The sequence below is a fragment of the Sceloporus occidentalis genome, unplaced genomic scaffold, assembly GCF_023333645.1.
Source record: "Sceloporus occidentalis isolate IW3139 unplaced genomic scaffold, rSceOcc1.0.p SCAF_1, whole genome shotgun sequence".
In the NCBI taxonomy this organism is placed as follows: Eukaryota; Metazoa; Chordata; class Lepidosauria; order Squamata; family Phrynosomatidae; genus Sceloporus; species Sceloporus occidentalis.
This window is the reverse complement of record NW_028316981.1, coordinates 150,191,207-150,216,901: the sequence shown is the minus strand read 5'-3', so window position 1 is coordinate 150,216,901 and position 25,695 is coordinate 150,191,207. Positions and strand designations below refer to the sequence as shown.

The following is a 25,695-nucleotide window of genomic DNA, read 5'->3' as shown; positions in this document are numbered from 1 at the left end:
CTGTCAGGAAGTTCCTCCTAATGCTGAGGTGGAATCTCTTTTCCTGCAGCTTGCATCCATTGTTCCAGGTCCTAGTCTCTGGAGCAGCAGAAAACAAGCTTGCTCCCTCCTCAATATGACATGCCTTCAAATATTTAAACAGGGCTATCATAATGCCTCTTAACCTCTCTCTCAGCCTCCCAGTATAGTTTCCTGTACATCCCTGATTCCCTAACTGGTCCTCCTCCAGGTGTTTTGGACTTCACAGAATTCCTAACAGTTGGTCAAACTGGCCAAGACTACTGGGAATTGAAGTCTAATCACCTGGAGGACCAAAGTTTAGGAACCAGGGAGGTACAGGGCTTGTTGTTGTTGTATGCCTCCAAGTCATTTTTGACTTATTAGTGTTGTCATGGGGCTTTCTTGGCAATTTTCTTCCGAGGGGGTTTGCAATTGCCACCCTCTGAGGCTGAGAGAGTGTGACTTGACTAGTGTAACCCAGTGGGTTTTTATGCTCAAGCGGGAATTGAACCCTGATCTCCATAGTCATAGTCTACCCTTCAAACCACTACACCAACACTGGCCCTCTACACTACAGTAACACCCAAAATCCACAAAACAGTGATAGTTTTATCAGGCTGACCAAAATACATGATGGAGCCATGTGGCACTGGGAAACAAAGCATCCCAAAGTCCAGGAGATAAAATTTGAACCCCATTAGCAATACAAAAAGGTATCACTGCTTTGTGGGTTTTGGATGTTACTGTACTTCACTATATGGCCAAAACGGCTGCCTCGAATGTTTCCTGGATGTGAAGATATGGCATTTTAGCAGCTACAGGGAATCCTAGAGAGAGAGAGAGAGAGGACTGCGATTTTACTGTTTGGGTTTCTACCTCTAACAAGGGTAAAACCTTTTTCTTAATTGGGACCACATTTGGCACAATTTACCAAAACAGCAGCTAATGCAACAAGAGATTCAGTGTTCTCTGCCTAACAAAGGAGGCTGTGACCTCACAAAGGATAGAGACATCTTGGATCTCAGAAGTACCTTTTTGTATTGCCAATGGGATTCAAATTTTATCTTCTGGACTTTGGAATGCTTTGTCTTCCAGCGCCAGAATGGAGGGACCCCCTTGCATTGAACAATACAACAACACCTTGGGAAAATGCAAGCCTATGACTAACATCATCATTTCATAATTTCTTTCTCCTGTATGATTTTTTAAAACACCTTTGCCTGATGAAGAAGCCAGTGGAGCTTCAGAAGCTTGCAAGACATATTTTGTGCATTTTGGTTCGCTGAATAAGGGTATCACTGTTTTCTGGATTTTGGATGTTATTGTACTTTGCCATATAGCCAGCATGGCTACCCCTGAATATGATTCCTCTACTGCAGTTACAGGGCACCTCTCATGCAAGTCTACTTGAAGTAACCACCACTTTGTTCAATGGGGTTCACCCATCCAGAGGTCAGCCTATTAACCTTTCAATTTGAAAGCCAATAAAAAGGGGGCATCTGCATAGCATGTGACACAGGCTGCTTCCGCATTGCAGATATAATCTAGTGACACCACTTTAACTGCCATGGGTCAGTGCTATGAATTGTAGTTTCTGTGAATTGTAGTTTCCTGTGGCACGAGACCTCTCTTATAGGGAAGGCTAAATTCTCACAAAACTACAATTCCCAAAATTCCATGGCAATGAGGCATGGCAGTTAAAACGGTGTCAAACTGGATTATTTCTGTAGTGCGGATGCAGCCTGCGAGAGGAAATTGGCCTGAGGGAATACTATGACTTCAAAACAAAACAAAACTCTGAGGGGCATTTTATATAGAGTCGCCCCTCCGTTTTCATGGACTTGGGATCCACGTCCCTCGCTTATGTGCAAGCGGCAAATGGAGAGGGACAAAATGGGGCACATGCCACTATTCAAGCCATTGGGGCTTGAATATTGGCAGTTTTTTTTTGGGGGGGGGGGATCTGGAACAGATCCCCCGTGAAAACGGAGGGCTGACTGTATAAGATATTTGGCCTGAGAATCCATACTAGTCTCAACCCCATCTCTGATCTGCAATGTTTCTAACATCGTATACTGCAGGGGTTATCATAAAACATTATCTGCCTCCTTGGGCCTGCCACGCACCCTCAACCTGCAATATGGAAATAATAGTTGTGCTAACAGGGCGGGGATGCGACTATAAGACTCTCAACATGAGCCCCAATGTGCAATGTATTTGTTAACATCATCACTAAAGTGCAAAAATGCCTCACTGTTGGCCTGACCTGTAATTTTAACCCTGGACTACACTGCAGGGCTACTGTCATAAGCCGCTACTTTTCAGACACAATGCCTGCAGCTTGCAATATGGAGGATAAGGGAGTGTAACTGTATTACCAGCTCTCTTGTTTAAATGGTGAAGCAGCAGCAAGAGGGGAGAGAACATAAAATGTTTCAGGTTTCAGCCAGATAGTTTTTTATTTGAATACTGCCATGGTCAGGCCATTTCTGGGACAAGTAGAAGAGGCAGGTAGCATCTCAAATTAAACTGAGCATTGTTCAACTAAACATTCATTTGGGATTACATCTGAAGTAGTGATTTAACTAGATTTACCATTACTTGAGCGCCAATGTGGCATAGTGGTTTGAGTATGGCACTATGACTCTGGAGGCCAGGGTTTGATTGCCAGCTTGGTCATGAAACCCACTAAGTGACCTTGGGCATGTCACACTCTCTCAGCCTCAGGGGGAGGCAATGGCAAACACCCTCTGAACAAATCTTGCCAAGAAAATCCCATGGCCTTCGGGTCACAGTAAGTCAGAAATTACTTAAAATGACACAACACCATTACTTAACATTATTTGTATACAATCTCTTTTGCTACAAGTAGGTTGAAATCTATGAAAACATTACCAACTTCTTTCAGTTAGTCTCAAAGGTGATACAATTATTGCTTTACAAACTGATTTTCCAGACCTCTAGACAGCTATGTCTTTGAATTCTTGACATCCATAATTTCAAGTTATTTACAGAACAACCTGAGTCTATGAGCCTATACCTATTCAGGAGCTAATCCCATTGTTCTCAGTGGAAAATACTTCAATTTTCTAAAAGGTTTCATCACAGATGGACAAGGTGTGGCCCTCCTGAAATAATTGGGCTACAACTCTAATCATCCCTAAACATTGGCTGGGCCTGGTAGTGCTGATGAAACACATCATCTGGAGGGCTCTATGTTCCTCAGCATATATCAAGGTCATCCAGAATTATGGGTTAAATTTTAGCTGTTAGAAGTGTCATTAGCATGTGGATGACACACAGTGGCGAGTAAATCACAGAGCAAAAAAGGATTTATGATTGAATAATCTTGCATTGTTGGATATATGGCATGTTTTTTATTAAAAATTGCAATAAAACATTTATTAGTGAGCTATAAATCACTATGAAATATCCAAAATATGATTATAATTGTTATGTGTCTCCAAATTGTTTATGACTTAAGGTAAACCTATCACATTGTTTTCTTGGCAAGATTTATTCTGAGGCTGAAAGAGTGTGACTTGTCCATGGCCACCCAGTAAAATATTGTAATACTGGATGATCATTTTCACCCCACACTCCTTTTTCAGCAAGGCTGTATTTATTAAGGGACTACACTGCAGGTTTGCTGTAACAATTTTAAAACCTAAATGCTAAATATCCCATAATTTGCTTAAGATATTAACTGCAGAGTCAAAAAATTTAATTTTGTGGTCTCTCCCAACACTTTGCTTCTGAGTGCTGAAAGGGAAGCAAATTGTTAAATTTAAATGAAATTGTTAATGTGCAGGAGATGCGGAGGAGGAAGTGCTTGTCGGATTTCTGCTTTGGTTACTACATACCCTGTATCCTGTAGTATGTAGACTTCAGCCCTGATACACACACACCCATGTCAATAATAAATAACATGTTATTTTTCCCCACTGCTGGAAATATTTGTTCAGTAACTAAGAAAAATAAACACCTGAAGACGTAAAAATGGGCTTGTTTTTGCTGTTACTTGGGCAGAAGGAAGGGATCTTGCCAAACTACAATAAAATTGACTGAGTTGACTTCTTGCATTTGAATAGCTAGATTATTTCCTGTTCTACCAAGAAGAAGTCAAAAAATTATCCAGGAAATTCAGATAAAAACCTGTATCTTTCTTTTGTGTTCAAGAGTCCTACTAATGACCAAGAAGGATGTTGGGCAAGGACTGAGATCTACATTAGCTTTTTAAGACCTTTGGTCTTCATTCTTTGGAGAACAAGACCTGTTCTCACTGACTGGCTGCTTCAGAGTTTGCCCTGTAGTATTCAGCCACATTCCTCCACTCCCATATGCAGTACTAGAGGATTTTACACATGCCGTCAAGTCTATTATTTCAAATATTAATAACAATCAGGCTTAAATATTTCAGTGTAATTCCTTGATCCAATACAGGTATTAATTTAAACAAGACAAAAAGGGATGAATAGTAAAAAGTGATGGATCAAATGTTTCCCTATGGTTGTAACTGGGAATGAAAGTTAAGGTGAAAAGATAGTTGGAGAAAGGACTTGAAGGAAAACCTCCATGACTACAGGACAGCCTGGGACAATCCGGAGGGGTCCCATACCCCTTGGCAATGAAAATAAGTTCCCCTGCTCCTAGCACCTATAGAAATGGTGGTTTTGTGTCAAAAGGAAAAACTGGCAAAACCACTCTTCAGTATTCATTTGTCTAGGAAACACTGAAATTAATGGGATCACCATAAGGCAACAGGCAAATTGAAACACATATGTACATATAGTAAAGCCCTCTGGCTTCCTAGATATAAAGATAGAAACCCTAAGTGGACATCAGGACACTTCCAGTTGCGATTTAAAAAAAGGATTTTGCATGTTTGGGCCTGGTGCTGCCTGCAACACTCGGATTCTTTCAGAATGCTCTCCCCTGCCTAATATGTAGGGCTGGGCAAATCTAGAGATTTTAAGAGAAAGGTGGCTTTGTATTCAAATACTACTAGAGACAGTTGTCAGAACAGGTCTTCAAGGGTGCAGTGGAACATCATATAGTCTCTGAGCAAAATGGGGAAGGTGAATGAAATGTGAGACAAATCAGGTTGCAGAGTACAAATTAGATTTCAGTCGAGGGGCATGAGTGCCCTTTCGAAATATTGCATACTGAGACTTGGGAAACAGTGATCAACATGTAAACTATATTAAAAGTCTAGAACTTAGGCAGCATCTGCACTGCAGAAATAATGCACTTTCACACCACTTTAACTGCCATGGCTCATTGCTATGAAATTTTGGGATTTGTAGTTTTGATATCTAGCCTTCCGTAGGAGTTCTAGAGCAAGCAAGCATGGTGTGGTGGTTTGAGCGTTGGACTAGGATATTGGGAAACCAGTGTTCAAACCCCAGCTCAGCCATGAAAACCCACCAGGTGACCTTGGACAAGTCACATTCTCTCAGCCTCCGAAGATGGATGGTAATGGCAAAATGTCCTCTGAAGAAACTTGCCAAGAAAACCCCATGAAGCGGCCTTAGTGAACTACTCAAGGACAGAATGTGAACACTTGCCCAGAGGAATCTCAAGACTGCTTCTCTGCCAAGTAAAAATATTGGTTCCAGTACACACAAAACTGCAAAAAACAGGCTCCTCATATTTATGTTGGCAAAATACTCCAAACCCGTGTTCATTATTAAATATGGAATACAAAAAAACAAAAAACAAAATTGATTTGTAAAATAAGGGTGATACAGTACCCTTTTAACAGCTGCTCTATCCATTTACGCATTCATTTCTGCAGTAAAATTATTTAATACTCACATATTACTAAGTGTCAACATACATACTCTAGTTACATAAATTCTAGTCAAATTAATTTACCAACTTTGCTACATGTTTTACAAAGATGTTTTAGTAAGCTGTAGTTGTTACAAGCTTGTAGTTTCCAATGCTGAAAACACAAGCACAGTAGCATAGTACACATCTACAAATTTTAAGAACCAGAGCTTTAAACAGTACATTTAAATCGCTAAGGCTTTAGATCCTTGTGGGCCTGGATGCATTAATTAGTAGGTCAGGTTTAAGTTTGGCCTCTACTGTGTGGTTGTGTAAGTCTTCTTTACCAATGCTGCCAATTACATTCAGGACTGGCACAGTCATTCTGACTCACCAACAGGCCAGTGGAAATTTCCACCAAGCAACATTTTTTAAATCAGTTATAACCTAGTTCCATTAGGTGGAGCTTACAGAGAAGCAGCATTAAAACCCACTGAGCCTGTTACAAAGGAGGAAGATGGGAGTCAGCCATGTTCAAGTTCCAGTGAATCAGAATAATCCTATTATGGTTAATCTGAAGCACTCCAGAGCCCTCAGAATAAGATATATCAGAATCTAAGAGGTAGCAGTTGGGTTACTGGGTCAAAATTATTGTACTTTTTGCTAAGTAAAAGCAACCCACTGCAGTGAGGTTCCTAAATATGCCTGCCCTTTTACAAAAGAAAAATAAATTGAGCATCTACAACTCTCTGCAAATTACAAGTGCCTGCATTTTTTAATTTTCCATTCTGATTACGCTTTCATGGGCGGAGTTTCACGGAAACAGATTAATAACCTTTTACATAACAAATGTTGCACATTTAAACTAAAAATAGGTCAACTGTGTTTTGCCCAGATTTGTCAACAATGGCATGTCCATTTTAAGTTTCTTGAGAACATTTTTGGTTTGAGGAAGTTGAACTCTGATTCTGCTCTGGAGTAGCTAAAAATTTAGACATCACTATAGTGACTGCAAGATCGAAGCCCATTTTGTAACCAGAAGTATTGGATCACTAGTAAACCCAAATATTTGCCTTGCCTTAACATTGTTACAAGCTTAAGTACAGCCTTCTTATATGAGGAACCTGTAACATTTAACTGCCTTCAAATGCTTTTTGGAAGGCTACATTATCAGAGTATTGATATTTGCAATTCACAAGAGTTAATTCTTAACTGATCCAGCCCTTAAATTCACAACCCGGAAGCTGCTACCTGTCCACACCAAGACATTTCAAGCATGCAGCAATAATCTTGTATCTTGGGAGGAAATAAGAACAGATGTTTCCCAAAGCCATAAGTACAGCAAAAACTCCAGAATAAAGCAGAGGTATCAGTCTCTGAAGCCTTTCCAGTTTTAACAGATATAGATGTTTATTCCTCCATACAGCCTGAAATGCACTAGGATAGGAGGAAGCTATAATTTAAATGAAACTTCACTAAACTCGAGAAGAAAAACGTGTGTAGAACTCTTTCTCTAACACCAGTGACTATCAGGTTTTATAGAACTGCCTTGTGCTGATTTCCCTCAATTTCAATAAACTCACAAGAACTAGTTATTATTGGTTATTATAATCTGTTCTATTTAGACATCATGTATTTTACTTTAGGCTGTATTAAGATTCCCCTTTTCTCCAAATTTGCTTCAAGGTTTGTGCTATCCCTTTTCATTTAGTGTCTGTGAGATTTTTTTTTACAATAATGTCATAACTTCAGTAATCAAAACTTCAGAAAAACATTACAAAAGTTTTGGTTCTGAAGTTAATAAATTTCAGTCAGAAAAATAAGGCTGCTTATATTACAAGTCAGTGTAGCAAGATTGTAACAGACCATTTTTGATAGGTACATCACTCAAGCATGTAACAAGAAGTAACTTCTGTTTTCAAATATCTTTATTGGAAGGCCATGCATTGCCCCCAGTTGTTGTATTTCAAATCACTGTACATTTACTTTGTGAAAACACGGTCTGCATTTTCTAGTACAAAAAACTAAAAATCGTTCAGGAATGTAGAGAATATTCAACTTAAATAGCGGAAAAGTGCACCAGGTACTGCTGCACTGCAGACGCTTCTGCATGTTCCATAAGATTTTAAATAACTATGCTGTCAACACACAATATAAAGAGCAATTATGAAAAAACAAGACACTTAAATATACTAGGTTATTGGGTATAGTTTGCTGGCATTGGATAACCTATCATTGGCGTACCACCAGTTGCAGGGTATGCATACTGCTGTTGGTTCATTGCACCGTGCATGTTTGCCATGTTATTTCCATACTGCTGGTCATAGCCATTCTGATAAGCTGGAGTGCCAGCCCTAAATCCACCCTGCATGCCAGTTGCTCCAAAGTTGTTTCCAAAGCCAGTTCCGTTACCAAAACCTTGAGCACCATAGCCACCATTCTGAGCTTTTGCACCAAAGTCTCTCTTGCCCACTGCACCATAGGTTCTTTCAAAGTTTTCCCTCTCTCTAAAACCAAATCCACCTCTTTTGCCCGCAGAGTATCTGTCACGTCGGTCACCTCTGGAACGACCTAAAATAACAGAAGTTGAAACAGATTCATTATGGGCAGCCAGGCACCTACTCCAAATAAGAGCAATAAATAAGCATAGACCTCTTTCTGCCTCATCTCTTCTCACAAAGTACAGTCAGCCCTCCTTTATCCACAGGTTTTTTTTATCCATAGATTTAAGCATTGACAGCTTAAAAATAACTTAAAAATCTTTATATTTGCATAGGCAAGCCTTGGTTTTGCCCTTTTATATAAGGGGCACCATTTTACTACATCATTATAATGAATGAGACTTGAGCATCCAGATTTTGGTATCTGAGGGGGGGTGGGGGGGCTGGAGGCAAACTCCAGCAGATACCAAGGGCCCACCGTATTGCATCATTGCTGTTATTTATTATTCTTCTTCTTACATTAATACATTCATACATAGGTCAAAAAGGAATTATGATGTCATAATGTACTTCACAATGCACACTCTCAGAACTCAGTCAGGTATTAGAAATATATTTGAGTAAGGTGACATATTTACCTGAACCTCTGTCTTCAACCAGCTGGAGCAATTTTGGGTTGATCGCCTGATTAGCTTCACGAAGTACAGAGATGAGGTCGCTTACTTGCTTTATATTGTTAGGCGTAAAGAATGTGTATGCTGTGCCTGTTTTGGTACTGCGGGCAGTTCGTCCAATTCGGTGGATATAGTCCTCAGAGGAGTTAGGGTAGTCATAATTGATGACAAATTTCACATCTTCCACATCTGTAAAGTGTTGCAGTGCAGCAAAAGCAATGCACAAAATTTTGCACACCACAACAGCCAGATGAAAAAGCAAGTTAGACAATAATATATTTTAAGATGCTAACTGCTGTAAAGAATGTTAATTATCTATTTCCTGCAAAAAAAGAGGAAAACTGAGAAAATGGCTGCAACTCTTCCCTCTGAATCTCTCTGCAATTAACCCTGTGATCTAAAATCCTTACCAGAGTGCCCCTACAAGTCAAGTGACATCTGAATGCTTCTTGCAGTAGGACCAATAAGCTCACAGTAGCCTCTTCATGTACTCCCAAGGACCTCCATATAAAAAATGAGGCCTTGCCACACATCAGAAGCTTAAAAAGAAGGCCACACTGCTTGTCTTGCCAAGACCTTTCAACCGCAGCTGCAAGAAAAACATACCTGTCCCTGAAAGGTCATCAAGTTGTTTTCATGCACTGTGTCTCGTCTAGGCAAGCGCTTCCAAGAAGCCAGCGTTCACTTGAGTGTGTCTCTCTCTGGCAGGTCTCGACATGACGGTTATGGTATAGGTGACGGAGGAACTCCAGGTTTGAAAAGCCACTGCTTTCCCACCCCAACTTGAATATGAGAGGTGGATTTTCAAATTTCATGTGCCAGTACTCACCAATTTGTACAAGGCTCAGTACATTTTAAAGCTGCTCTCTCCATTTCAAAAGTTGGAAAAAAATCGACCACAGAAGTTTAATTATTCTTCGACATTTCAGCAAACTCACTGAAATCCAAAGACTCACGGACCACAGCAAACAGTATGCACACAGACTAAACAGCAGTGCACTATGGCGGTCATGCAAAGCATGGAACAGTAGAAATAACCGGGCAAAAGTGAACCGTGAATGAAGCTACCGTTTGAGAGAACAGTTTATGGGATCGTAGTTTTTGTCTTTGCCTTTTGAAGATTACTGGCACACAATGCTCAACTTTCACCTCTCTATTGGACTGGAAGCGTCCAGACGATCACTTCCATTAGTCCTCCATCCCCCTCGAGTCCTCCGATTGTCATGCCTAGGCCTTGCCACAAAGACTGCACCTTAATGTGAAAAAACTTAGAAAAATGCAGAGGTTAAAGAAAGCAATGAACTTTCTTTAAAAATTTGTGCTGCACCCAAGATTTAGAGTTGTACTAACCTAGACCTCTGGAGGCAACATCTGTAGCAATCAGGATAGGAGCCTTCCCATGTTTGAATTCTGCAACAAAGAAAGGCTGATTAGTTTGTATTCAAAACTGAATCTGGGAGAAGTATCACCGCCCTAAATCAATTATTTAGATCATATTCAGAATTACTCACCATTTAGAACCCAGTCTCGCTCCTGTTGACTTTTGTCACCATGGATACCCATTGCTGGCCACCTGCAAGAATATTCAATCTCTCATAACCATTCAAACGGTTCTCAAATCTAGTAAGGATTCAGTGGCAATGGCCTTTTGTCAAATCCTGTTTGGGTGGTTGAATCATGACATCCTTCTATCAAATAACTGGTCCACTTACACAAACAATAGCAAACTACAATCATTCTGATGATATAACTACTATTGCTTCATATAAATTCATAAAAATCAATGTGGTAGTGAAAACCAATTAGCTCTGTTTAGTCAGTATCAGAAATTGCAGCAAAGGGAGTCAGAATGACTGCTGAACAATGTGCCAACTGCAGCTGTTCTAGGACTGTATTGAAGCAGAACAGTATTACAAGAACAGATTAACAAAGGATCCTAACACTAATTAGGTTTATTAACCTGCTTACCCATCTCTCCTCATTTTTCTAGTAAGGTCATCACATCTTCTTTTGGTCTCCACAAACACAATCGTCTTGTTTTCTTTCTCACTCATAATTTCTTCCATTAACCGTATAAGCCTTCATAACAAAGAAAAGTCCTATCAGAGCGGTGAAACATATACTAGAAGCATTTTGACAGTTTCAGCCACATTTAAAGTTCAACACAACTCTAATTATTCCTTCAAGTGGAAAGGCTTTGCATTTCACTTACTTGTCATCCTTCTCTACATCATGACATACGTCCACTATCTGCAGAATGTTGTGATTTGCACTTAGCTCCAGTGCCCCAATGTTGATGTGTACATATTCTTTTAAGAAGTCTTCTGCTAGTTGCCTAACTTCCTTAGGCCATGTTGCACTCCACATGAGTGTCTGCCTATCAGGCTGCAAATAAATAAGATTTCTCTTAACATCAAATTGTTTGCTTAGTTCCCCATGGATAAAACTGAGAACCTGTAAATGAAATCTAGGACCATTAAGTTCTATAAGAGCTTCTCAATTGTCTTTTAGTATACAGATAAACTGTGAGCCTTTATACTTACTCTGATCTGTTCTACAATTTTCCGGATCTGAGGTTCAAAGCCCATATCAAGCATTCTGTCAGCTTCATCAAGAACAAGATAAGTACATCTCCGGAGATTAGTCTTTCCAGCTTCCAGAAAGTCTATGAGTCTACCAGGCGTTGCAATGCAAATTTCCACACCTGTAAGTAAAGAAAAATAGGATTCCTGGTTTTGTAATCTCCGCAATACCAAATTAGTATTCAGATTTATTTGATTCTTCCCAAATTATAATTTTGATACCTCTTTCCAGGTCACGTATTTGTGGCCCTTTGGGAGCACCTCCATAAATACAAGTGGACTTCAAACGGCAGGCTCTGCCATATTCTGCAGCTACTTGCTGTACTTGTTGAGCTAATTCTCGAGTTGGTGCCAGCACAAGACACTATGAAGAGATGTACAAATATATAGTCATAGTACTCTGAGGTGATTATTAGTTAGCCAATATTGTATTAAAAGCATGACACTGTTCTGGAAAGTAACCTTTTTAAAAACAGAGGACTAATACATGCCAACACCATTTTGATGCGTTTGCTTTCTTTGAACGTTACTCTCAGGAGCTACATATTAAATTACTAGTTTTCTATCTGCTAGCAAGTTTGTTGTGCATAAAATAATTCTAAGGCTTTAATAACAGCTATGGAATAAAGCAGTACATTAATATTAACTAAATGGGAAGATCATTTTTGCTATGGGGCTAAGAATAGGCTAGAATTAATCAATGCCCTGTTTCCAGCACAATGATACTGCATTCTGAGAAAAGCCACATCTGGAGCATCCTGGAGGGAAAGCATGACCACTGAGGAACTCCTGAATAGCAAGCAGTAAACAAAATAAAAGGAAACCGGTAAGGTTCCTGATCTTGTTTGTACTATTTGTACAGTTTCAAGAGACAAAACACTGAAATCTTTTCACTTTTGATTCCCCACTGCTGAATTTTGACCCTGAAGTTCAGGAATTCAAAAGCTTCCACTCAAGTCTTACCTACAGATATCTTTTATACTCTACGGAGCCAACATTCAAAATTAAATTTAATCTCCCCCTGCCCCCCCATAAGATTTGTATGGCTCAGTACTTACAATAGGCCCATCTCCTCGCTCAAGGAAAGGCTGATGATTTATATGCACTATGGCAGGCAATAAATACTGTTAAGAAAAGACAAGAATACACTTTATTTTTTCACCAGTACAATGTATTCATTAATTTTAAGCACTCAAGTTGCTATAAAACAGTTACTCACTGACAATGTTTTCCCTGATCCAGTTTGTGCTACCCCAACCATATCCAATCCACTCAAGGCAACTGGCCAGCCTTGTGCCTGAATAGCAGTTGGTTCAGTGAAGTTCTGTCGCTGGATTACTTCCATAACATTTGCTAAAAGACATAAAAGTGGGTCGTGGTTAAAGGTCTGGCATATGAAATAAAAATGCATACATACATTCATAGGTTAACAACAGTATTACTACTTACCAATCAATCAATGTTTATTGATTAACCCTCAGGCCATCTCAAAATTACACAAAAATGGATAAAACACGCTATACAATTCTATAGTTCTAAAGAAATTAGAAAAAGCTAAAATATAACAAATCTAAAATATGAATACTACTTACCAGGAAAGTTAGCTTCATAGAAGTTCATAACAGGTTTTGGACAGTTATGGCCTTTAACTGTGATCTCCTTGCTTGCTCTATATTGTTCAATCTCTTGCTGCAAATAAAATAAAGTAAGAGTCACTCTCTAGTCATTCTATTGATAAGCATAATAAAAACCAACAATTACTGTACTATGGATCCAGATAATTTATGGTGAAGGGGGAGATTTTCTGCCCCACAATATTAGAGACCATACAGGTGGCAGAAAGAAACAAAGAATAATCAGAAGTCCACTTCTGGTTTTGAAAATCCTTCCAAAGTACAGAAGGTGGGGCTTGAAAATGAAGAGGCTCCCAGACGCTTTCAAAAAATGAGAGTTTACCCTTTCTTTTACTTTGCCAAATAAGAAGGATGGAACAGTTTTGGAGCCTCACTTTTGCCCATTTCTGGTGTACAGTAACAAGCTGAAGTTCAATTCTGACCAAAAAAGGCAGTTTCTATACCATAGGACGCCTGGCAACATCAGGATGTTCCTGGTAGAAGTTCTTTTCAAATTTGGGAAGCTCATCTAGGTTCCATTTCTTCTTTGTAAGCTTTTCTCCAGGATTCCCAAACTTCTTTCCACCTAAAGATCCCCCTCTGCTGCCTCCAAAACGAGGGCCACCAAACCTGTCAAGGCAAATTTTGAATATTTAGATTATTCAGCCACATAGCCTACATAGAGATGTGAAGGTCTGGAGGGGGGGAGACAGAAAAATGAGGGGACCCCCCCCCCCGCCTGAATCATGCTAAAATAAAACACTCATCTGTCTTCACAAATCCCAAACTATGAACATTCAGTGCTCTTTAAGGGATTTTGGACTTCAGCTCCCAGAATCCCAGACTATTGGCCCACATGGCTGAGGCTTCTGGGAGCTGAAGTCCAAAACCTCTGATCAAAGGCAGAGTTTGGTGGTCACTGATTGAGGTTATTCAACCACACTGCCTACATACTTACATAACATACCAATACATTCGGGGGTAGCTGTCTTGGCATGTAACAGATACAAACAAAAATCCACCAGTGATGCTTTTATTGGCCAACCAAGACGCACAATATATTGTGCATTTCTGTTGGCCGATAAAAGGTATCACTGGTGGGTTTTTGTTTGTACATATTGATACATTAGCTTTGTATTTATATATGTCTGCTGGCACGGAACAGTTGGGTATATGTATATGTGTGTGTATATATATATATATATATGAATGTATGTATGTATGTATGTATATATATATGTACACACACCCATACACACTGCGTGGCCCTGTGTAGGGAGGAGTGTATTGTCCTGTCCCTTAATTGACGCAGAGAGGGGGGGAGGGAAGGGCCGGGGAGGGTTACGAAACCAACGCGGTTCCGGTAAGAAGCCTGCTTTCCGGGTCTCTGAACATCGGCAGTGGCTTTATTTTCGTAAAAGGCGTCTTCTAGAGAGAGAGGGAGCTAGTGCGCAGGCGCCTCCATCCCTCCCCCCCCCCGCCCCGGGAGGAGGTCTCTCAAAGCCCGCTCCGTCTCCGTCTCCGTCTCCGTCTCCCTCCTAAATCACTCCGATGGCCCTTTCCCGCGAAGCAGCCTTTTGTCTCCTTGCGCGCCCCCCTGGCGGAAAGGGAGAAAGAGACGCCGGAGGAAAGGGAGGGACGGAGGGGGCCCCTTCCACCACAAAGAGAACAAGAAGCAGAAGAAGGGGTCTATCCCTCCCTGCGCCGCCTCCCCCTCGCGGCCCTTTTGTCTTTTCCGTCGACGCCACATTTTCCAGGCGAAGCGTCCATTTTAAGGCCGGGGCGGGGATAGCGCCAGCGGAGGAGGAGGAGGAACAAAGGCGGCGGCGGCGGCAGCAGCAGCGGCCGGCATTTTGATTCTTCCCTGGTCCGCCGCATGGCGGGGCCAGCCATTAAGAAGCAGGGCAAGACAAAAGGGGAACGGCGGGGGAAACCAAAGCCCCTCCGCCGCCTCCGCCTCCGCTCCCACCATTTCCTTCCTTGCCGCCAGCACCAATTAACCCAGCCTTAATTAGCATTTCCAATGACTATTCTGCCTTCCCCTCCCCCCCATTCCACTGACTCGTCCGTTTTACCCTCCGCCCCCGCCTCCCTTTCCGTCCTTTTCCCTCTTCCCTTCTCACTCCGTTCTAACTCCCTCCCCCCCTTCCTTCCTTCCTCCCTCCCCGCAACCGCCGCCATTTTATAAAACGACCCCGGCCCCTTCTCCCCCGAGACCCCCAGCCACGACCGCAAGGGCGCCGCCTCCTCACCCGCGATCCCTCTCACTGGAATACCCAGGCATTGCTGATGAAACGATGGGGACGGGCCTCGACGACGACAACGAAGGGACGGCGAGGAAGAGGATCGGAAACAGCCGCTGTGCTGATGACGACGGGGGCGACTGAATGGGGAGTGTCTCGCCCGGCGGATGCCGGTTATATACCCGGCGACCGCTGAGAATGCCGGGAAGCCGGCTCGTGACGTCACTGACGGCCCCTCCCCCTCCCTCTGTAGCTGAGGATTCCAGTTCGAACAGGATGAAGACTCTCTCGCTCTGTGTCTTTGGCCAAGAGGAAAGGGGCGGGGCTACGGCTGGCTATGTGGCCGGGTGGGTGCGCGCGCGCGCGCGCCGCCTCAGCCAATGGGAGCCCTCTTTGAAGACGAAGCCGGGCGGCTTTTCAGCCCCTGAGGAAAATGGCGGCTGGGCGGGGAGGCCTCTCCTTGCCTAGGGCTATGGATGGGCTGCAGAAATAGTAACCCACTTTGGCACCGCTTTCAGTGCCCCGGCTTAGTGCGATGGAATTCTAGGAAGGGTACTCTGTTGTGGCTCCAGAGCTACCATTCCCATAATTCAATAGCATGGACTCATAGCCCTTAAAGTGGTGTCAAACTGGGTTATTTCTGCCGTGTGGACGCAGCCCTGGGTCAGGCTGGCAAGGCTTGGCTTTGCCTTCTCCCCCTTCGCCCACGTTGCCTGCATTTCACGACTTCCGCCCACGCAGCTCCCCAGATAGCCATCCTTCCTCTCACAAGCCTCCTTTGCCTCAGGAAGCTGGCCCTTGAGCCCTTTACACGAGGACAGCCTGCCCTGCACCCTCTTCTGTCAGAGGGAAGGCTTGAATTAGGGCAGCCCTAAGCTCTGTGTGTGTGTGCCTTCAAGCCATTTCTGACTTAGGGCGACCCTATCATGGGGCTTTCTTGGCAAGATTTGTTCAGAGGGGGCTTACCATGGCCATCCTCAGGCTGAGAGAGAGCGACCTGCCCAAGGTCATCCAGTGGCTCTAGATGGCCAAGCAGGGGATCCAACCCTGGTCTCTAGAGTCTTAGTCCAGCACTCAAAGCACTACTCCACGCTTAGGTGCTTCCAATGAGGGGTGTCCTTCCTAGGCTAGCCTATGGGCCCTGTTTCCCTCCTGACACCAAGCATCCTCACATTTTAAAGGATTGCCACAAGCCTATTTTAAAGCTCAGGTCTTGTCACAATTCTAGCAATCTGTGTGCCAGCAGTTTTTAAAAGAGCCAGCACGGTGGTTTGAGCATATGTGTGGACCAAGGTTCAGGTCCCTCCAGGGCCATGGAAATCCAATAGGTGACCTTAGCCAAGTCACACTCTCTCAGAACCTTCAGAGGAAGGCAAAGGCACCCCCCTCTGAACAAGCCTTGCCAAGAAACCCCCGTGACAAGACTTGCCCTAGCATTGCAATAAATCGGAACTGACTCGAAGGCAATTAAATACAGGTCCAAAACACACTGCAGAAATAATCCAGTTTGAGACCACTTTATCTCCCCTGGCTCAGTACCAGGGAATCCTGGGAACTGTAGTTTATTGTGAGACAGAAAAGGCTAAATGTCTCACAAAACTATAGTTCCCAGAATTCCCATAACTCCCTAGCATTGATACAGGGCATTTAAAGACGTCTCAAACTGGGTTATTTCTACAGTGTTTTGAACCACAATTTCAATAGATAAATTTTTCCCCATCACTGCATCACTTTGCTGGGGAAACTAGATCTAATGAATGTGACTGTCATAAAAATCTGTTGAAAGCATAAAAGCCCCACCAGGGAAGGGTGTATCAACCCTTTGGGAAGTTTCATTGAATAGTTACTCCAAAATTACACTGAAAAAAATTGACTAAGGGCCCAAACAGGCAGGCCAAAATAAAGCAGCTTCAGGCCACTTTGGAGGTGTGCTGTTTAAATTATGCATGTGTCCTAAGAGGCCAGAAGCCATACCAAAACTGCATTCTGGTCCTTACTGAAGCACAGCTTTAGTGCGGCTTCCGGCCTCTTAGAACGCATGCATAATTTAAACAGCACACCTCCAAAGTGGCCTGAAGCTGTTTTATTTTGACCTGTCTGGGCCCTAAGACACTTCCTAATAGCCCTATATTTCCCCCACATCCCTTGCATGATTATAAGACCAGGCCATTAGTAATTTTCTGCATAATCATGTCAAAAATATTTTAGCTACTATACATTTAATCTGCTAAGTAATGTTTTCTTCTTTTTCTTAGCTTTATTTATACCCTTTTCTCAATACTGAGACTCAAGACCACTTATAGAAATCATGATTACAGCATAGTAAAAACATACCAAAGATAAACATTAAAATAAAAACAAAAAATTAAAACATTAATAAACACAAAAAGGGTACAGGCAGTTAAAGACAGTACAGTTTAAAACGAGACAGCACCCTCTTAAAAGCTCTTCTCTTGGAAACCTTCATTTCTCGAAGCTTGGCAGAATATAGAAGTTTGCCTGCCAATGGAAAGACAGCAAATATTGGTGAATAGTTTGTCTGCTTATGCACTAGAAAGGAAGAGGGAAAAAGTACCATTAATTATAATAATTTATTTTACATTGATCCTAAGTGAGAACATGAAATGGAGGAAAACATCCATAATATTGACGAAACAGAGTAGGTACTAGGTAGAAAGAAACAGGACACCTGTCTCTAGGCAATGGATAACAAGGAGCTATCACAGTACTAGTACAGACAGTACTAGCTTGCAGCAGCAACACAACAAATTACAGAGACCCTGACTTCCAGTAGCCTCACACCATTACAGTAAGAAGAAATCATGTCATTACTGCAGGCTCAAACAACATGTCACAGGGGAACAGGACACAACATAACCCATAGGGCATAGAACCACACCATTCTGCATGCAAACTACCATACAGGCTGTATCTGCACTGCAGAAATAATCCAGTTTGACACTACTTTAACTGCCATGGCTCAGTGCTATGGAATTCTAAGAATTTTACTTTGTTGTAGTTCCAGACCTCTCTGACAGAGAAGGCTGAATGTTTCACAAAACTACAATTCCCAGAATTCCATAGCATTGAGCCATTGAAGAAACAAAGAAAACTAGTTAGAAACAAGATGGCTACAGGTTGAGTATCTCTTAGCTGGAATTTCAAAATCCAAAATACTCCAAAACCCAAAATTATCAATTTGGATAACTGAGACAGTGACACCTTTGCTTTCTGATCATTCAGTGTACACAAACTTTGTTTCATGCACAAAATTATTTAGAATATTATATATAGAATAACCTTCAGGCTATGTATAGAAGAAGGTGTGTATGAAACATAAATGAATTCAATTCAAAGATATAGCCGTGTTAGTCTGTAGAATCAGTATGTAGAAAGATCTTGTAGCACTTTTGAGACTAAATGAATTAATGTTTAGATTTGGGTCCCCTATCCAAGATATCTCATTATGTATATGGAAATATTCCAAAATCCCAAACGCTTCTGGTCTCAAACATTTAGGATAAGGGAAACAACCTGTACCTGAAAGGCTCTACTACTATGCTGCAGGGACAAAAAATATTGAAACCAACAGTGAAATCACACAGCACTAAGTGCTTCAGTAATATACCAATAACAAACAGAAGCCACAAGTAAAGTAACAGTAGAGTAAGTACATTATGCCTTTTGATAAAGATTCCAGTAGGACTCTCATCACCAATGCTGCAGGTAGCACCATCTAACACATAGTTACTATATACATGTGCTGAAAAAAACACGTTTTCATCATATGTGCAAACTCATAAAGATATTTTTCTTTCTATAAAATTCAGAAAGGGAGACCAGGTGTATAACATCACAAATTGTCATATGTATGAGTTTGTGTTTCTGTGCGGTGTGTATATATCTACTAGACCAGACATAAGAAAAACAAATTGAAACCAAATCGGAGCTGCTTACTGTCAAGGGTCCTAATCTTGGGCTGGAGGTGTGTCAACCAGTTCTGGGTGGGGTCACAATATCCCTGAAAGACTGTGTTTGTAGGTTGGGAATGCTGCTGGATCCATCTCTCCAAATGTGAGCTCAGGCAGATGCATTGGTCAGCAGTGTTGGTTATCAGCTTCAGATGATACAGCAACTGCACCCCTTCCTAGAACTGGAGGATCTGAAGATGGTAGTGCACATGCTGTTAACCTCAATACTGGACTTTGGCAATGCGCTATACATTGGGCTGCCTTTGTATCAAGCCCAGAAACTCCAAATGGTTCGGAATATGGTACCCAGACTAAGTATGGGTACATCCAGGAGTGATCACATTACACTGAGCTTAAAATTACTCCACTGGCTGCCAATTAGTTTCTAGACAAAGTAAGAAGTGTTGGGTATTACCTTTAAAGCCTGACATGGTTTGGGTCCGGGTTACTTACAGGATTGCCTTCTCCCATACAATCCACCCTGTATACTCAGGTCTTATGGGAAATGCCGGCTCCAATGTGTATCCCAGAGGACCTTGCAATCTGCTGCCTTGACTGTGGAATGACCTGCTGAAAGAGATGTGACAGCTGAAACTGCTGATTCCATGATGTAAACAGCATTAAAGACATATTTCCCCTGGCAGACCTACCCAGTCAATTTTAAATCTTGAATTTTAATTTGTATATGAACTTTTAGGTATGTATTTTGATGATTTCATATTGTTGTTTTAACGGTGGGTTTATGTGTTTTTTAATAGTTTTTGATAAGTTTTAAGGGACGCAGTGACTCAGTCATTAAGACTCTGATTGCAAGATCAGCAAGTCAACAGTTTGAGACTCAAGTGCCACGTGACGGAGTGAGCTCCTATCACAATCCCAGCTTCTGCCAACCTAGCAGTTTGAAAGCATTTAAAAGTGCAAGTAGATAAATAGGTACCATTTGGTGGGAAGGTAACAGCATTCTGTGCAGTCATGCTGGCCAGATGACCACAGAGTTGTCTCTGACAATGCTGGTTCTTCGATTTAGTAACGTAGATGAGTGCCACACCCTACAGTCGGTGAAAGCGGAATACCTTTACCTTTGTATGAGGTTTTTTTTTTACTGTGTTTTGTATTTTTACATGCTGTACCTGGCCTTGAGAAGAAGTGGAAAACAAATAAAATGTATTACTACTACATACTACTAGTGCTACTATTACTACTTCCCATACCAAGGAAGAAGATGTAAAGCAGGAGTAGGCAATTTGTGAGCCTCTGGATGTTTCTAGAGTGCAGCCATCACTCCACACCATTGGCTATGCTGGTGTGACCCTGCTTGTGGCTTTCCAGACATCATGCAGAGTTTGGAAAAGTTAATTCATTGGACTAAAACTCCCAGCTGCCCTGAAAACTAGGATGAAACAAAATTTCCAAGCTCTCTTTTTTTTGTCTATATAGTATTAGCTTAAACTGTAAGGACAGAAGATTCTATGGACAAAATAAACTAGAACTTCACTTTCGTTTTCAAGAATACACATGCAACCACACACTTCCTAATTTTCTAGTCAAGGTTCCCACGTCTGCTAACCTTGTTTGTCTCCTTTTTTCCTTGTACTTACCAGTGCTTTTCTCACTCTCCTGCTACACTAATTTTCACACTTTCTGACTTAACTGCAAGTACTAGAGTCAGTGTGGCAGAGGGGTTTGGATGTTGGACTCCAACTTTAGACACCAGGATTTGAATCCTTGCTCAGCCATAGAATCCCACTGGGTGACTTTCAGCAAGTCACATTCTCACAGCCTCAGAGGAAGGCAAAGGCAATCCCTGTCTGAACAAGCCTTGCCAAGAAACCCCTGTGATAAGGTCATCTGGGTCCCTGCTAGTCAGAAATTACTTGAAGGCACACAACAACAAACTCGGTGTCCAACTAGCAGAAAGGGGAAGATGTGGGTGCTCTGGAGGCTGTTCCTAGACTCCTAGAGAGGTGTTCTCTTAGGTAAAAAGAATGTCTCTGATGATGCCAGCCACAGATGCTGGCGAAACGCCAGGAATAAACTCTTCTAGAACATGGCCACATAGCCTGAAAGACCTACAAAAAACGATGGATGTCGGCGTGAAAGTCTTCAACTTGACAAAGAATAATGTTTATTTGCAGTTTTCCCACATTCATGGGGGTCCTTCACCCCTAACCCCAGCGAATGTGGAGGGACCACTGTACATATATATTATCGCCTGGTGTGTAGAGAGGGGTAGGATAATCTCCACAGTAAAGAGCCTGACATGGAAAGCGAAGGTAGTCTAATTGTTGTGTGCCTTCAAGTTGTTTCCGACTTATGGTGACCTTATCATGGGGTTTTCTTGGCAGGTTTCCTCAGATGGGGTTTGCCATTGCCATTCCCTGAGGCTGAGAGAGTGTGACTTGCTCATGGTCACCCAGTAGTGGGTTTACATGGCTGACTCAGGATCCAAACCCTGGTCTTCAGGGTCGTAGTTCAATGTTCAAACCACTACACCACCCAGCTCTCTCACAGGGTGACCAGAGGTCACAACCACAAAGGAGTAGTCTCCTTCCTTAGAGGTCTTTAAACAAAGGCTGGATGTCCCTCTGTCACTGGGGATGCTTTGGCTGAGAGTTCCTGCATGGCAGAAGGGGGCTGGACTGGATCAGGGCCCTTGGGGTCTCTTCCAACTCTAGCATTCTATGACAAGGCACCACAAAACGTAGGGCTTTCATTCTGGATTGGCTTTCTTTAGTATTTAGAAAAGGAAAAGAAAGGAAGGTTGCAGTACTAGAAATTAAAGAAGAGGGGAGATAATTGACTACATGTACTTATGATAACTAAGTATATAGTTTTTTGTGGGTTTTTCGGGCTATGTGGCCATGTTTTGGAAGAACTGATTCCTGACGTTTCTCCGGCATCTGTGGCTGGCATCTTCAGAGATGGCACTCTCCGAAGACACCGGTCACAGATGCTGGAGAAATGTCAGGAAGAAACTCTTCTAGCCCGAAAGACCCACAAAAACTATGGATGCCGGCCATGAAAGCCTTCCACTTCACAACTAAGTGTGTATTTGTCTGTTGTTTTTCTTGTATTCGAAACGCTTTTGTTATCAGCCGCTTCGATGTGTTTGGAGAAGAGGGATAAAAACAAATTTTATTATTTATTTATTTATTGTTGTAAAAGATACACATGAAAACTCATGAGAAGTACGGAGAGATGGGCGTATGGATACAGGATGTGTTTAAACACAAAAATGTAGGACGCTCGAGGAAAAATGGAGGACACCCAACAACAACAACAGCTTTTAAAAAAAACTAACACTCATAAATAAGAATGTAAATCCCATGCTTCTTAGTCCTGCTCAAAACGGAGGACGTTTGGACATTCGTCCCGGACAGAAGGCTGAAATGGAGGACATGTCCTGGGAAAGGAGGACGTCCTCACAACTAGCACTAATAATAACCGCCATACTGCGCGCGCCGCCTTTCTTACAGTGAGGCCACCCTTCCTTCCTCCCTCCCGCGCGCGCGCGCTGCGTTGCCAAGGCAACGAGGCCTAGCTGGAAAACAAACACCCCGCCGCCCCACTCTCCTCTCAGCTAGAACGCCAAACCGGAAGTAGGCTAACGACGCAGAGCTGCGGGAGCGTTTCGAATCTTATGAAGACTGACGACGACGACAGGAAGTCCCGCCTGTTCCGCTTCGGGCCGACCAATGGCTGCGCAGATCGCAGAAGGCTTAGAGCGGCCAAGTGTTTAAATCTCCGGAGCCCCGAAGACGGGGGTTTGGCTGAGCTTTCGTCAGCGGCGGTTGCAGACGAAGGGGTCGCGAAATGGGCACCGCTGAGGAAAGAGGTGGGCGGGGAGCCAATGGGGAGGACGGGGCCTGGGCCTGTGAGCTGGGACTGGAACCCCGGCCATTGAACTGTAGCAGAAGCTGATGAGACGAGAGGCCTCAGAGTGCCCTGCAAGGAATGCGCATCCCTCTCCTGGCTGCCCTTGTTGCACGAGGCTCAGCAAGATGAAGCAGGCTCTTTACTGTGCAAGGATTCCTATGGAACATGGCATAATGTTTGTAGAACAGGCAGTTAGAAAGCTGAATAGTGTTCATAATAAGCCTTGACGAAAGACGGGCAAAAGAGGACATCGTCGTTTTCTGCGTCTATAAGGAGCTATCAAGTCTGACCCAAACAGCCATCATTATAGACAGCCATTTTAAAATGTAACTGTTAGCTATAAGCAATCGCTTTCTTCAGAACCATGGAGTTTGAAGGGACCCCGAGGGCCATCATAATCTCCAGGCCCTTGTCACAGTGACAGAGAGTCATAGAGCTGGAAGAGACCCCAAGGGCCCTGATCCAGCCCAGCCCCATTCTGCCATGCAGGAACTCTCAGCCAAAGCACCCCCTGTGAGAGAGGGCCATCCAGCCTCTGTTTGAAGACCTCCAAGGAGGGAGCCTCCCCCACACACCGAGGAAGGAGTGTGTCCCCCTTTCGGGCAGCCCTGACTGTCAGGAAGGTCCTCCTAATGCTGAGGGGGAATCGCTTCTCCTGGAGCTTGCATCCATTGCTCCATTGATTACTGTTCTCTGGAGCAGCAGAAAACAAGCTTGCTCCCTCCTCAATATGGCATCCCTTCAGGTATTTAAACAGGGCCATCATATCTCCTCTTAACCTTCTCTCCTCCAGGCTGAACATCCCCAGATCCCTAACTCTCTCCTCATAAGGCATGGTTTCCAGACCCTTCACCATTTTGGTCTCCCTCCTCCAGATATGTTCCAGCTTCTCAACATCCTCTGGTCTCCAGAGTCATGGTCCCATGCTCAAACCACTATGCCACGCTGCCTTGTGTGCACTTTAGCCTGAGGTGAAGCAGTAGGATCAAAGAGCTGGAAGGGGGCCCAAGGGCTATCTATTCTAACCTCATGATAACGGAGGAAGCTGAAGCATCCCTGGCTGCATCTACACTAGAAATAATGCAGTTGGACTACTCTTTAACTGCCATGGCTCCATCCTGCAGAATCCTGGGATTTGTAGTTTTGTGAGGCATTAGCACTCTTTGGCAGAGAAGGAGGAAAACCTTGCAAAACTACAAATCCCAGGATTCCATAAGGTTGAGCTACAGCACTTAAAGTGGTGTCAAACTGCTGTATTTATACAGTATTTTGGACCTGTGTCTACTAAGCTGCCTTCTAAATATGCAGAAACGGTGCTACGTAGTATTCTCTGGGTACAGACAATTTACGACTTATAACATGTGCTAACCTGTTATAGCAAAAGCAGCAAAAGACACCTCATGGTTCCTTAAAACTAACACTGGTTAAAAAGCTTTTCAGCCAAGAGGCTTCTGGTTTCAGGCTAGGCGAAGTCTCTACTCTTATATAAACACCCGAGGAGTATTGACCCCTTGTGCACTGCATCAGAGCCAACTAGACTCTTTTGGCACCATAAAGGATGATATTTTTGTGGACTTGAGCCTTCTTCCTTTGAGTCTCATGAAAGAGGCCCTTGACTCTGAAAGCCTATGTAACTACAAGGCATATAGTCAGTTGCTAGCATATCTGTATCTGAGGCTGTATAAATTACCATGCAACCATACATTTTTTTTACCAGGCTTTCCCCTCGTGTATCTGTTACTTTAAAAAAATGTACAGATTGGCTGAAACCAGAGTTGGCAAAAACACAGTAAGAGTAACCTGATCCTCTACAAGGGGATCATCATTATTGAAAAGGATGGCTCTTTAAACCAGTGCTATTTAAAGGGGTGGTCCGTGGACCATTACTGGTTTGTGAACCATCAGCTGAGAATTTCTGAAAGAAGGAAACAGATGAACCAACATTCACCAATATGGAATGTGGAGACCACAGTTCAAATCCCCACTTGGCCATGGAAACCCATTAAGTGACCTTGGGCAAGTCACACTCTCCGTCTCAAAGAAAGCCCTCTCTGAACAAATCTTGCCAAGAAAACCCTGTGATAGTTTCACCTTAGGGTCATGATAAGTTGGAAATGACTTGAAGACACACAACAACTGTACAAACATAGCACCAGTCCCTGGCATATTAGCCAAAAAGAAAGATAGAAAGCATGCCCCCCACATCAGATATTTGAGACCAATCCTCTTAAGGCAATTTCCCCACAATAAATAACAAGGTCTCCTCCTTGCTTTATGACATTTAGTGAGAGAGAACATCTGATTAAATATTTTTGCTTCTAGGGCTAAAGCAAATGGATACCATTCTTTTTAATATAACATATGTGCCTCCATTTCTGAATATTTTACAAATAAGCATCCTTTTCTATCATGGCCTGTTTATTACTGTCTTTCGCATTTTGCTGCAGTCCTAACCTGTCCTTATTTTTTCTCAGTTCTTGAATTCCAGACTTCTCATCTTCTTTCATAGTTGGTTTGACCTTC

General features: G+C 42.7%; 2 protein-coding genes across 3 annotated transcripts in view; one reads left to right on the top strand and one right to left on the bottom strand.

Annotated features, from left to right (window-relative positions):
* Window positions 1-7,682: 7,682 nt before the first annotated feature.
* Window positions 7,683-15,497, bottom strand: DDX5 (DEAD-box helicase 5). The gene is made up of 13 exons (XM_089476923.1): window positions 15,335-15,497; window positions 13,547-13,712; window positions 13,062-13,158; window positions 12,689-12,822; window positions 12,528-12,593; window positions 11,692-11,833; window positions 11,431-11,591; window positions 11,100-11,272; window positions 10,856-10,966; window positions 10,399-10,460; window positions 10,238-10,297; window positions 8,852-9,076; window positions 7,683-8,343 (listed from the first exon to the last, which is right to left on the bottom strand). The coding sequence occupies exons 1-13, from the start codon at window positions 15,364-15,366 to the stop codon at window positions 7,970-7,972; spliced, it is 1,803 nt and encodes a 600-aa protein (XP_089333049.1). The 5' UTR covers window positions 15,367-15,497; the 3' UTR covers window positions 7,683-7,969.
* A 7,439-nt stretch (window positions 15,498-22,936) lies between these two features.
* The window catches only part of CEP95 (centrosomal protein 95), a 49,680-nt gene continuing 46,921 nt past the window's right edge, over window positions 22,937-25,695 (top strand). The window contains exon 1 of one of the 2 annotated variants that reach the window (XM_089476913.1): window positions 22,937-23,131. In XM_089476913.1, the coding sequence (XP_089333039.1) occupies window positions 23,110-23,131 (22 nt within the window). In that variant the 5' untranslated portion in view covers window positions 22,937-23,109. The remainder of the gene's footprint in view (window positions 23,132-25,695) is intronic. The other variant, XM_089476903.1, reaches the window with a different exon arrangement.

What these genes read in the sequence shown, in the direction of transcription:
- DDX5 (XM_089476923.1), bottom strand. Translation starts at nt 15,366, where the DNA reads ATGCCTGGGTATTCCAGTGAGAGGGATCGCGG. An exon ending in AGCGAGGAGATGGGCCTATT is followed by an intron (nt 11,834 to 12,527) that starts GTAAGTACTGAG and finishes ATCTCTTCATAG; the next exon opens with TGTCTTGTGCTGGCACCAAC. An exon ending in AATACGTGACCTGGAAAGAG is followed by an intron (nt 11,592 to 11,691) that starts GTATCAAAATTA and finishes CTTTACTTACAG; the next exon opens with GTGTGGAAATTTGCATTGCA.